This window comes from Chrysochloris asiatica, unplaced genomic scaffold (assembly GCF_000296735.1).
Source record: "Chrysochloris asiatica unplaced genomic scaffold, ChrAsi1.0 scaffold00005, whole genome shotgun sequence".
Lineage (NCBI taxonomy): Eukaryota > Metazoa > Chordata > Mammalia > Afrosoricida > Chrysochloridae > Chrysochloris > Chrysochloris asiatica.
In genome coordinates this window covers 9,773,424-9,787,372 of record NW_006408523.1, presented here as the reverse complement: position 1 = coordinate 9,787,372, position 13,949 = coordinate 9,773,424, and the positions used below count along the sequence as shown (strand labels likewise).

Genomic DNA, 13,949 nt, shown 5'->3' with positions numbered 1-13,949 from the left:
ATAAACACACATTACTTACTTTAAAAATATTTATTTCTAAAATAATGAGTTGAAGCAAACTTATGTGTCTTACTCATTAGCAGGATAGGAAACCTTGTCTACGACTAGACACAAGCTTTCATTACTCGTCTATCTCCAACATGACTGTGTAAACCTTCCAAGGTAGCAGGGTCACAGGGTCTTAGCTCAGAACAACGTATGGGAATGTTTTCCCTTGTCTTCAGTCATCTGCCAGTCAATTCCCTAGTTGTCAGGGTAAATAGGTTCTAATCCACTGCTGACACAATACATTTTGATGCTCAATGGTCCCAGGTTTGGCCAGTGGGGACCCCCTACAAGCTGGCTACTGTTCTTCTGACATGTCCCCACTATATTTTGTGTATTTTGCACTTTTAGGCACAAGATGTTGCACTTTTTCTGTCCCAGTCCTGGAATCAGGAACCAACCATCTATCTAGACAAGGAGTGGAACATAGTTTAAATCCTTACAATTTGTTTTTTAAGAAGCATGTTTTAAAATGATTTTTGTTTATCATGTGCTTGAAAAAATGCTATTTTAATGTCAGTGATTTTCTAGTGCCGTAAAATATTTCCCTACAAAGTGATACCACGAGACTCTGATCTTGTGAGCAAGATTTTACAGGTTACACTAGTTTTTAAGAACAAAAACTACTGACTTGGCAAGGGATGAGTGTATTTACCCTTATTTAAAAAAACAACAAGTGAAATAAAAATCAGATCAGTATTTTTTTTTAAATCTATGTAGACCCTTTATTCTGTTTCTAGATAGAATATTACAATTTACATGTTATTTTTCAGATAACTAAGGAGCTCTGGCAGCGTAGAGGTTACGAATCGGGCTGCGAACCTTAAGGTCAGTGGTTTGAAACTACTAGCTGCTCCGCGGGAGAAAGATGAGGCTTTCTACTCCCGTAAAGATTTACACCCTCGGAAACCCTGGACAGGGTCGCTATGGGTCGGAACCGACTCGACGGCACTTAACAACAACAAAAATATACATTTAAGTAATTGAAATAAAATACACAAGACATTTATAAGCGACCTAAAGACAGAATGAGAAACCTGTAATGCATTTTCAGCTTGTTTTGCCACATTAGGAACAACAGGGACACTGGAATTGACACTGATCTTGAATATCAATTACTGTTTGTAAATACTGTACCTTTCCAGAGAGAATATCATGCAAATTTCAGAAATGAGTGAAGTCGGATTTCTAGCCTATTAAAATCTAACACATTACTTCAATCTGAGTGCTCCTGGCAGAATCTAATGTTTGTTTTGTAAAAGAATACTTGTTCTTTCAAATAAATTCTTTAATAAAACTTATTAATAGTAAGAAATTACAGATTCAGTAACAAGTACAAGATATATTACAAAGAAAACCAATGAAGACTGAAGATGAACATCTAGTACTTAAAACCCTCTAGCTCCTAGCATTTGGAGCAACAGAATGTCCACATAATTTTTAAAAAAGATTTTTTCCAGCTTGTTTCCAGACTTCTTTTACTCCTTTAATGCTTTCTTTTTTCACACATTTCCAGTATTCTTGTACACTTAGCTGCTGTGGTACCTGTGGTCAAAAGCAAAGGTTAAGAGGTCAATCTCTTCAATATTAATGATCATTTGCTGCGTATTTTACATAACTGTATTTCACAGAGAGTGTCTGAGGTAAAAGACTTTATAAGGCTAATGGGAAAAAAAGTAAGTGTCAGATAAGAATGCCTTTAGGAGAACAAGGAATGGGGCTGACCAAGTAGAAATGAGTGGTACTCTTTCTCTAAGAAGAGAATGAAAATGTTCAGCAATTTTCTTTCATATTGTAAGTGTTCTTTCATGTTGTTGTTAAGTGCTGACGAACCACAGAGACCCTGTATAGGGTTTCTGAGGAGCAGCTGATGAGCTTGAACCACTGACTTTGCAGTTAACCCACAGCGCATTAATTCACAGTACCACACCAGGACTCCTTCCTTCATATAGTGGTTTTAAAAAGAATTATTTTATAATGTTTTCTGTTTTTAAAAAAATGAACTTTATTTAGCTATGTGGAACAACAGTTATAAGCCTAAAATTCTGATTTAACCTTGATTAAAATGAAAAAGAAACTATAGGTCACAATGCATTCTCTTATAGAGAAATAACTGAACTCACCACATAAGTTCTTTGTGAATGGAAAGTTTTGTGCGATTATTACCTTTCTCAACAAAGTGAACAAGTTAAAGGAGCGACCACAGGAGTACAGTCAAATGGAAGCCAAGGTCTTCCTTAGGTTACAGAACTGTTTTTCCCATATCTGATTTATAGTGCTTCTCCTCAATGTTTATTGAGAAAGGGCAAAGAGGCTCCTGGTATCAGAAACTATTCACCACAGCTTGGTTCAGTTCTCAGGAGTCTCACCAGGACCTATGTGGTGCTGAATGACCACAAAGCCTGTAAAACATGTTGGCTACTAGAAAGCACGGTATTTGCAGCAAGAAGCTGAATTTGTTGTTCTCAGCTGTCCATAGAGAGCCGTGGCTCCATGAACTCCTCACTGTCCATCTCTTTTGCCGGTATCCCCTCCCGCCCCCTGTCCTTCCATTCACACTAACTCCCTGCCTACACGGCGATTCTCTCGGGATCTAGTTTTCCGGCAAACTGTTTATATGACAGTCCCTCTAGCAGATTCTAATCTGCTGTCTGATTGTGTCCACAGCGTAGATTAACGAGTGAATTTCAGTGAATAACAACAATCATCTAGAGACACATTATCAAGCTTCTTTCCCATAGTGCTGCTGGGGGGCTCGAACCACCAACCTTTAGGGTTGGAATCTAGTGCAAACTATTGGCACCATTCAGGAATCTTTTAATTTCATGTAAACATGTAATTATTTAAAATCCATTACCCATAAACCTCGATGCATTCTGTTTTTCAACACCCCCAGAAACTCTTCGTGGCTAAGACATTCATCCCCGTCCACGTCAAAGATCTTGAAGACAGTGTCCAGAATGTTGTTGGAGAGCTCCTGTCCTGTAGCAACCTTCACAGCTCTCTTAAACTCCGCTAAGAAAGCAAACACAAAACAGCCCATCAGTCATGGGCAACAGCCCCAGGGCAATGAATCTAATCTTTCATCATTTATGCAGTTAAAACTAACATACATTTTTATCATTTGGGAAGAAAACTGAAAACAAACAAAAATACCCATTAAGAAAATATCCAAATTACAAATTTGTATAAAAAACAACGACATGAAAGTAACTGGAAGGTGAGTAAATGATGTTAATCAATATTTTAAACATAAATATTAAAGTATTTTCTCCTTTTTAGGAGAAAATGAGAAAGCAAAAAGCATCTAAAGTAACTGTTAAAAGGGAGTGCTGGTGCTGTAAACCCAGAATAACCCCAGTGAATTTATAAGGCCCATTACTAATTTTCCTGATAACTGGCTCTGTGGTTGGTACCACCTAACTGAAGGATAGAGTGAAATTGCTGTAGGAGATAAAAGTGAAATGGTGACATCACTCACCGAGCTTGACAGGACGATGAGCTAGACTAAACATTTGCATGGCAATCGCAAAGTCTTCCAAGTGGGTTGTAAAGTGGCAAAATGATTTGAACTCATCCAAACTAATGTTCTAATAAAAAGACAAAAGTCAGTTTTTACTATAATTTTATAAAGAGAATAAACAATAAACAAACAAGTAAAACCTAGCTTTTCGATTGAAAAAGTAATAAAATAATAAAAATCCCTAATCTGAAAGGAAAGTTAAAAAAAAAACAATCGAAAACAACAAATGCTGGAGAGGTTGTGGAGACTATGGGACCCTCCTAAACTGCAGGTGGAACTGTCAAATGGTGTAATTGCTGTGGAAAATGATCTGATACTTTCTCAGAACATTTGAAATACAAATACTGTATGAATAAGGTGTGGTACCACAGGATAAGCACTTGACCTCAAGGTCGGTAGTTCAAACTCACCAGCTGCTCCTTGGAAACCCAACACAGGGTTGTTATGAGTCGGAACTGACTTGATGGCACTTAACAACAACCACAGTGATGCAGCAATTTCTCTACTTGATATATATCCTTAAGAAATAAGAACCATGACATGAAGAGATATATGCACACCTATGTTGATTACACCATCATTCACAAGAGCAAACAGACGGAGACAGCCTACACGGCCATCAGCAGATGAAAGGTGAAACAAACTGTGGTACACACACAATGGGATACCATGCAACTCTGCTGAGTAACGAGGAATCTGCGGAACACCACATAACATGGAGGAACCTGGAGGACATTATGCTAAGTCAAACTAGTTGGTTGCAAAGAGACAGATACTGTCTGAGGTCACTAAAAAAAAAAATGTCCATAGCAGATTTCATTCTACAATAAACTTTCTACGATGGTTACTAGGAGTGAGAGAGAAGGCAACAATACACACAAACAAATAAAAACCTAGTTTTTCTATTGAAAAAGTAATAAATAACAAAAATCCTTCATCTGAAAGTAAATTCCTCGTCAGAACAAGTTGTTCTTTGTAGAGACCGTAGGAATCTTGCCCTTTGCACATGTGTTGTCTTATTCAAATTTTACTGCTTTAAGCTTTTGTGAATATATGACATTTCTTATTTTTTAAAAAACTTAAGTTCTGAAGAAATTTTTAAGTAACATATTTATACACGGTAAAAAACTCAAATACTACACAAGGAAAAAAAAGAAAATCTTCCTCTTTTCAGATTCCCCATTCCATTTCATAGAGGTAAGTATTACCAAGTTCTGTGTCTCTATGTGGAGTTCTGATGTGGCGTTGTGGGTTAATGCGCCAGACTGCAAAGCTGTTTGAACTGCAAGGTCGGCGGTTCAAGCTCACCAGTCACTCCTTGGAAACCCTATGTAGGATCGCTATGGGTCGGAACCGACTCGACGGCACTTAATAACAACAGCAACATGTCTCTAGAAGTAGTTGACTCAGACAAAAGCACACATATCTGCATCTGTATCCTTGATGTACATAGTGGCAGCCCCCTCGTCAGACCTTTCTGCAGAAAACTAAAATCCTTACAACTGGACCAGAAAATAACATCATAATAAATGGAGAAATGATTGAAGTTGTCAAAGACTTGATTTTGCTTGGATCCATTATTAACACTCATGGAAGCAGCAGTCAAGAAATCATACAACACATTGAATTAGGCCAATCTGCTGCATAAAACCTTTTTAAAGTGTTGAAGAGCAAAGATGTCAGCTTGAGGACTAAGGTGCACCTGACCCAAGCCATGGTATTTTCAATAATCTCATATGCATATGAACGTTGGAATGGATAAGGAAGACTGTAAAAGAACTGATGCATTTGCGTTGTGGTACTGGAGAATATTAAAAGTACCATGGACTGTCAGAAGAACAAACAAATCTGTGTTGGAAGAAGTACAGTCAGAATGCTCCTTAGAAGCCAGGATGGTCAGACCCATCCCTGGAGAAGGACATCATGCTTGGCAAAGCTGAGTCTCAGCGAACAAGAGGAAGGTCCCCAACGTAAATGGACTGACACAGTGGCAGCAGCAATGGGCTCAAACAGAACAGTCATTGTGAGCATGGCCTAGAACTAGGCAGTGTTTCCTTCTGTTGTGCACAGAGTCGCTATGAGTCAGAATTGACTCCACAGCACCCAACAACAATAACAACAAATACCAAGTAATATAGTCTATGTTCATTTGGAAATTAATTATACAAATGAGCTTACTTTATTATTTCATCTTTAGCATATGTATAAAAAAGGGCATACGAACCTCTCCTGTTGACAACTTCTCTCTCACATTCTTCCAATAAATGTCTTTATTTCCAGTATTAGTGAAAAAAAGGAGCCATTCGGCAAAGTCTTCTTTTCTCATGAAATTTAAACCTCTAGAAAATTGAAGGAATTCCATTTCTTGGACCTCTGTTTGTAGATTTTCCATAAATCTTAAATGTCAAAATGCAAAATTGATAAAAGAGACACAGTAAATGCAAAATTGATATGAGGCACACAGTAGAATTTCACCTTAATTTTATAAAGCCATTACATTATTATAATAATTATCATGATTTTGTAATTAGATTTTACTTTTATTATTCATTTAAGAAAATTATACCACTGAGGTGCTCTTTGTCAATGTATTAATTAATGGTTGTTTTTAAGTGCCAGCGAGTCGGTTCTGACTTACAACGACCCTGCATAGGGTTTCTGAGGCTTCAAATTTTCTCAGGAGCCGAAAGCTTCTCATAGAGCAGCTGGTGGGCTCAAACCTTGGACCTTGTGGTTTGCAGCCTAGTGCTTATCACATGGAGTCACCACACTCCCCTATGTATTAATGTTGTTGTTGTTGTTGTTAAGTGCCGTCAAGTCGGTTTCGACCCATAGCGACCCTGTACAGGGTTTCCGAGGCTGTAAATCTTTATGGGCAGTTAACAGAAATGCTGTAGTATTGATGGGGTGCTGTTTGTCTTCCAACCATGAGAATGGAATGGCTTTCTCTGTATGTCACTCCCTTTTAGCTTCTTACAGCAGTGCGTCAGACTTTTTCCTAGGTATATTTCTTTTGGGGCTATTGTAAACGGTACTGATTTTTTGGCTTCCTTTTTGGAGTCTTCATTATTAGTGTAGAGGAACTCAACTGATTTTTGTATGTTGATCTTGCCTCCTGCCACTTTGCTGAACTAACTTTTGTGCGGACTCTCTGAGATTTTCTATGTACAGGGTCATGTGAATAGTGCCTCTTCCTCCCTTCCCAATCTGGGCACCCTTTACCTCCCTTCCTGGCTTGACTGTGCTAGCTAAGACTTGCAGTAGAAAACGGATTCAGAGTAGCTAAAAAGGCATTTTTTTGTCTTATTCCTGTTCTCAAGAGGAAGGCTCTCAACCTTCCTCTGTTGAAATTAGTGTTGGCTGTTTGTTTTGCATTTGTTGTTGTTGTTGAGTGCTGTCGAGACAATTCCAACCCATAGCGACCCTGTATAGGGTTTCCAACGAGCAGCTGGTGAGCTTGAACCACTGACCTTTGCAGTTCAAATGACTTTGCAGTCTGATGCATCAGCCCACAGCGCTGCATACCTTTGTGTTGAGGAATTTCTCTTCATTCCTATTTTGCTGAGTTTTTATCTTGAAAGGGTGTTGGACTTTATCAAATACCCTTTTTTTTTTGGTATTGACTGAGACAGTCATGTGATACTTCTAATGTTGAATAACCCTTGCATCCCTAGTATGAATCCCACTTGCTCATGATGTGTTATTTTTTTATATACCACTCCGTTGTGTTGGCCAGAATTTTTGTGTCTACTCATCAGGGAGAGGTTGTAATTTTCATGGTCTTTAATTTTCTTTTTCAGTGGTGTCTCTGCCTGGCTTTGATATCAGCGTTGTCTTTACAGAATGAATTAAGGATTATTCTTTTTATTTCTATTCTAATAGTTTCAGTTGAGTTGATATCAAGTTTGCTCTGACTGCTTGATAGAACTCTACAGTGAAGCCATGTATGTCAGCAATTTTTAAAAACTCTGGGTGATGATGTCATATGTCTTAATCTCATGCTGTTTGATGTCATTGATTTTCTGTCCAAAGGACTCCCTTTAATATTCTTGTGAGGTGGGTCTGGCTTTTACAAATTATTTACTTAACTACTCATCATCTGGGAATGTCCTAGTTTCACAATCATTTTTGAAAGACAATTTATATATGACATCTCACTGTCTTCTTGCCTGCCTGGTGTCTGCCGAGAACTCAGAGCATAGTCTTACTGGTTCTCCTTTGTGTGTGACTTGTCATTCTTCCTGAGCTGTTCTCAGGATTCCTTCTCTGTCTTTGGTTTGGGAGGTTTGATTATGATATAACTTGGTTGATTTTCTTTTGGGCTCTAGCCTGCTTGGGGTTTGTTCAGCTTCTTGTATACACATCCGATCACCCAGAAGTTGTTTCTCTCCATAGTGTCCCACATAAGTCTTAGATTTTCGTTGGATTTTTTTCATTCTTTCTTCTGCTTGTTCTTCTGGCATACTAATATTGAGAGATTTATCTTCAAGCTCACTAATGCAGGTTTCCATTGCTTTGCATCTGTTTCTCTGTTCTTACAATGGATTGTCTATTTCCAAAATCTGAGCATCAACCTTCTGGATTTCTAATTGCAGGTTTTATTTTTCAGAAATCTTTCCAAAATTTGCATTTTTAGAAAGTTTCAATTGTGAAGTGAGTGACAGTTTACATGGGAGAACACTGAGAATATTGGCTTTACACCATCGTTTCATTGCAATGATTACAATTGCCTCTGTGCCTCTTCATTCAACAGGATTTTCTTCCATTCCCTGTATTTTTTTTTGGGGGTGTGTGTACACAAAAGCACTCAGGAATATATAGTAATTTAAAGAAACAAAGGGCACTGTCTGTTTTTGTAGTATTTTCCTGAAATTTTCTAAAGTTTTTATTATGTTCTCCTTGCTTTCCTGGATCTTTCTATAGCTCCATTGAAGGTATCTATCAGTCTTTTGAATTCTTTTTCAGTTAATTCCTCTACCTTTTCTTCCTCAGAAATGTTTTATGTTTCTCCATCTTGATAATTTGTTTGAGCCATTCTTTCTTGTTTCTCTGCGTGAGCTAAAATTGTCTGTTATCTATGGGGCGCTGTGGGGTTGTTTGTTGTTGTTGTTAGGTGCTATTGAGTCAGAACTGACTCATAGCGACCCAAACAATGCCCGGTCCTGGGCCAACTTCACAATTGTTGCCACGCTTGAGCCCACTGATGCTGCCACTTTGCCAATCTTATAAAAACAAACAGTGCAGTTGTTGGACCTGGAGGGGAGAAACCTCTGGGGAAGTCTCGCAATTGAAGGAGCTTACAAGGTGGATATAGAAGGAATGTGATAGCACAGTTCCTATTGACCTCGGTGTTATCTGTGTTCAGAGCACTTAATCCAGAGAAAGAAGACATCGCACCGTTTCCATCACCTGTGTGAATCTGCTCTGCCAGGCCTCCCTCCACTGCCAAAGCTACTCACAAGATGGTCAAGCTGCGTCAGTCTCCCTCTCCCATTGTTCCTGCTGGGCCTCTTTTCCTAGCAAACACTCTGGCCACCTCTCTAATCTTTCTTCTGAAGGTCAGGGTGTCAGAATTTTCATCTGTGTCTATTTTGTCTCTCATATCTTTGTTGTAGAGGGTTCGTGTAGTGCACCTGCCTAGTCTGTGATCCTGTCAGAAGTTCTGTGATTGGTTTTTGCTTCTCTAAAATGTCCTGAAGTCTAACCCCTGTATCTATAGATGTGGCCCCATTTGGGAAGAGGGTTTCCTCTTTGGTTATGTTAATGAGGCCAAACCAGTGTAGGCTGAGTCCTAAACCTAATGTTTTCTGAATTATAAAAAGAGGTTGACAGGCACAGAAACGTATCTGTGGAAAACAGATAAAGCACTCACAGGGCGACCAGCAAACAAGGCCCTTGGCCTAGAACCCATGGCCTGATTCGGACTTCTAGCCTCCAAACATGAGAGACAATAAACTCCTATCTGTTAAAGCCATGCACTGAGGTGTCTGTGGTATGGCAGCACTAGGTAACCAGGACAGTAACTTGAATTTGTAGGTTTAGTGTTCAGAGACAAATACTATATAGACTCACAGATAATATTTAGTTATATGGTCTGCTGTTGTTGTTGTTAAGTGCTGTTGAGTCGGTTCTGGGTCACACTGACCCTAGATAGAGTTTCCATGGCCATAAATCTTTACGAGAGCAGAAAGTTTCATCTTTCTCCTGCAGAGCAGCTGGTTGGCTGGAGTAGCTGAACTTGTGGTTCACAGTCCAGTCAGTGCTTATCTTTCAGAGCCATCGTGCTCCCATATGGGCTGTTGTTGTTGTTGTGAAGTGCCGTCAAGTCAGTTCCGACCCATAGCAACCCTGTATAGAGTTTCCAAGGAGCAGCTGGTGAGCTTGAACCACAGACCTTGCAGTTCAAATGGCTTTGCAGTCTGGCGCATTAACCCACAGCGCCACCCCAGGACTGCAGTACTAGGAAATTGATATATTCAATTGCTCTTTCATTACTCAGCTATGGTATTTTCCTTAATGAATATACACACTGCATTTACCTTCGAAACTCTTTATAATGAAGTTTTTTCTCTCCTCTTTTTCCAAAGAAACGTAACTGAAGAGTTGTATTAATGTCAGATTCTTTCACTTTAGGATCCTATAAAAAATGATACAGTAATTTCATATAATTATCAATCAGAACAAAATGGATGCTATAGACTGGAACTTTCAGGACAATGTCTACATGTGATTATTGTAGCATACCAAATAACAGTTACTAAATAAGCATTTTTGTTTATACAGGTGAAAACCAATGAGGTCTAAACTACCCAAGGTAGGATTCAGCAGTAAACAAAATCTTAGATCATACCAAAAGATAACTTAGAATTATAATTTAAAAAGTACTGCATCAAATTGTGACCCTACGTAATTTTTAATGAGGCAACATTCAGAGAATTAAAGCAGAAAAAATCTTTGAACTTTTGCTAAATGTTAGAATGACTTGGAAAACATTTGCTTTGCCTAATTATAATGTTGTTGTGAGCTGCTGAGTTGGTTCTGACTCACAGTGACCCTGTATACAGTTTCATAGAGCAGCTGGTAGGTTTGAACAGTGGACCTGATGGTAGCAGTCCAGTGCTTATCCTACAGTGTCACACCAGGGCTCAACTGTATAACTTTGTTGTTGCTGTTGTTAAGTGCGATTGAGTCAGTTCTGACTCATAGCAACTCTCTACAGGGTTTCTGAGGAGTGGCTGGTGGGTTTGAACTGCCAATCACGTGGTTAACAGTCTAGTACTTATCCTACAGCGCCATACCAGGACTCCAATTGCTGTTGTTGTTGTTGTTAAGTGCTGTCAAGTCGGTTCCAACTCATAGTGACCCTGTATAGGATTTCCGAGGAGTGGCTAGTGGATTTGAACCACCAACCTTGTGGTTAGCAGTCCGGTGCTTATTCTACAGTACCATACCAGGACATCCTTATAACATTGTTGTTGTTAAGTGCAGTTGCGTTGGTTCCAACTCTTGGCAGCCCTGCATAGGGTTTCCAAAGACTAGGTGAGTTTGAACTGCTGACCTTGTGGCTTACACCGACCTTGTGTTGCAGTACTTTACCCCACAGCGCCACACCAGGTAAGAATGTAATGGAAAGGCAATGGAATTACAAACTCAGAATCTTCTTCTCTCCAGTCTCATACAACAAACAGCAGAAAGAATGGCAGAACAAAATGACGTCAACAAAAACGTATCCCAGCAACCAAACAATGAAAGGGGCACAACCTGAAGCCCAATGTTCTGAGACACAGCAATTAGAGAATGCAAAAGTCGATCCAGATGTTGGATGGTTCACCATGTCCCCAACCTTACGTCTCAGACATGGTGGTGGTGGTGGTGGTGGTGGTGTGCCATGGAGTTGGTTCTGACTCATAGTGACCCTGGATAGGGGTTCTGAGGCTGGAAGTCTTCACGGGAGCAGAAAACCTCCTAGTAGTAGGGGGTGAGATTATTATGAGAACTTCATGAAACCTTCAGTCTGGCCATCAGTGGATTGGCCAAACGGGACCTGGGCTGTGGTCTAGGACTTGTAATGGGATCACATAATAGAGATTGGAACCTGAAGCTCCAGCAAAAACCACATTCATTCAGCTCAAAGACCTCTCCTCCTGCCTCTATCCCATGCCTTCAGTCTCCAAGAAAGAGGGTCAAAATGCAACACTCAGCTCTCCAGGAGAATTCCACTTTGGGGCCCTCCGAGCGGACAGCAGGTGTGGACAGAGCACCAGCATGATGAACACGAGGAAAAGAAATAGCATGGGAACTAAGCAAGGTCATACCCGACCCTTTCCTTAACCTTTGGAAGCCATGAGTCAGTTCTCTAGGTCTATAATCTTGACATTTCAAATATTACATATAGTGGTGATGGTAGAACCACATGAAGTAATTAATGTCACTGAATTATTGTACTCTTTAAAAAATGGATAAATACATTTTTGTTTTATATATGTGTGTGTATATGTGTACATATGTGTGTGTATATATGTGTGTATATATGTGTGTGTATATATATGTATGCGTGTGTATATATATGTGTGTGTGTATATATATGTGTATATATGTGTGTGTATACATGTGTGTATACGTGTATATATGTATGTGTATATATGTGTGTATATATATGTATGTGTATATATATATGTGTGTGTGTGTATATATATGTGTGTTGTTGTGTGCTGCCTGCCATGTTGATTCCAACTCACATGGACCCTGTATAGGGTTTCTGAGGCTTGTCAATCTTTGTGGCATCAGAAAGCCTCATTTCTGTCCCTTAGAGTGGATGGTGGGCTTGAACCACCAACCTGTGGTTCGAAGTTCAGTACTTATTCTATGGAGATACTGCACTCCCATCAAACCCTCAGCTGCTCCTCGAAACCCTATAAAGGGCCCCTGTGAGTTGGAAGCAACTCATCAGCATTTAACAACAACAAAATTTATCTAATACAGAGTTGTGGTGTGGTACTGAAGGATAAGCACTGAAACTCAAGGTTGGTTTGAGCTGTAAGGTGGCCGTTCATGCCACCAGCTGCTCCTTGGAAACCCTAAACAGGCTCACTATGAATAGGAACCGACGCGACGGTACTAACAGCAACAAGAATGCATACCAAACTAGGTTTCAAAGTCTGTGAAAAAATGTCATTATCTTTCAGTTCCAAACTTCCACAAACTTTTGAAATTCCCTTGTAGACACACACACATCTTGAGTTTCTGTACATGGTGAGAGATGTGAATCTTGTTTCATTTTTCTACAAATGGATGTTCAGTTTTGCCAGCACATTAAAGAAACTCTTTCCCATTTAATAGGTTTTTCATTTTTGCCTAAAGTCTATTTTATCAGAAATTAGTATTTGCCACTCCTCTTCTTTCAGTCATTTGCTTGATAAATTTTTTTCCATCTTTTGAGTTTTTAGCTGATCTTTGTCTCTGTGTCTATGGTGTGTATCTTGTAGACATATTAACAGTTCATGTTTACTTATCCATTCTGCTACTCTGTCTCTTGACTGGTGTATTTAACCCATGTGTACAATCAGTGTAATTATTGACAGGCATGAGTTTACTGCTGTCCTTTTGCTGTGTGTGCTGTTGATGGTTTCTTTATTCCATATATTTTTCCGTTCTGAGTTCATTTTGTTTGATTTTCTTATCATTTCCTTTTTTTGCTGTTGTTTCAGCATTTACTGGGACTTTATGATTTTCTTCTTTTTCATTTTGGTGAGAAAGTCGATTACTTTTCGTTGAGGTTACCTTTATCACTGTCTTTTGTTCTGCGTCACCTTGTCCTTCTTCTCTCTCTTTTCCTATTACTGACGTGACCTGTTGTTTCTGAGACATGGCGGTGCTGCTGTATCACATGCTGTCTCTGTGTTGGCTTCATCCTGCTTTCTGGGCAGTGGAGCACGCAGGCTATTCTGGTTGCCAGTTTGGCAGCACTGGGGTGCACCACCGGTCGCCGAGTGGATCTGGAAACAAGCTGGAGTGTTGGCAAATGTTGATGATCACTGAGGGCAGGCTGGGCAGCAGTTGGCCTCTTTCCGTTTGTCCTCTGTCTGTCTCTGAGAGTGGAATGGGTGGGGGCCCTTACCCAGCTGGTGGGGCTGTGGCTGTCTGTGGTGAATATGGCTGGATAGGGTCTCCGGCTCCTGACTAAAAACAGAAGGGGAAAGATGAAGAAAAGAGAGATGGTGGAAGACTTATGAAGAAAAAGAGCAGAAAAGGAAAAGAAAAATGAGGACAAAAGTGAAAAATACAAGACAGTGACACAGTATTGGCACAGACGCCACCCACCAACCCTAGCTGTGACTGGGATGCATCACTTGATGCCCGGAGTGCTGATGAACTGCTGAAT

General features: G+C 39.7%; 1 protein-coding gene across 1 annotated transcript in view; it reads right to left on the bottom strand.

The window, feature by feature from the left end:
* Positions 1-1,485: 1,485 nt before the first annotated feature.
* Positions 1,486-13,949, bottom strand: part of MICU2 (mitochondrial calcium uptake 2) — a 94,625-nt gene continuing 82,161 nt past the window's right edge. The window contains exons 10-14 of the mRNA XM_006831958.1: positions 10,108-10,205; positions 5,793-5,964; positions 3,527-3,635; positions 2,903-3,060; positions 1,486-1,590 (exon numbers count right to left, since the gene is read on the bottom strand). Coding sequence (XP_006832021.1) covers positions 1,486-1,590; positions 2,903-3,060; positions 3,527-3,635; positions 5,793-5,964; positions 10,108-10,205 — 642 coding nt within the window. The remainder of the gene's footprint in view (positions 1,591-2,902; positions 3,061-3,526; positions 3,636-5,792; positions 5,965-10,107; positions 10,206-13,949) is intronic.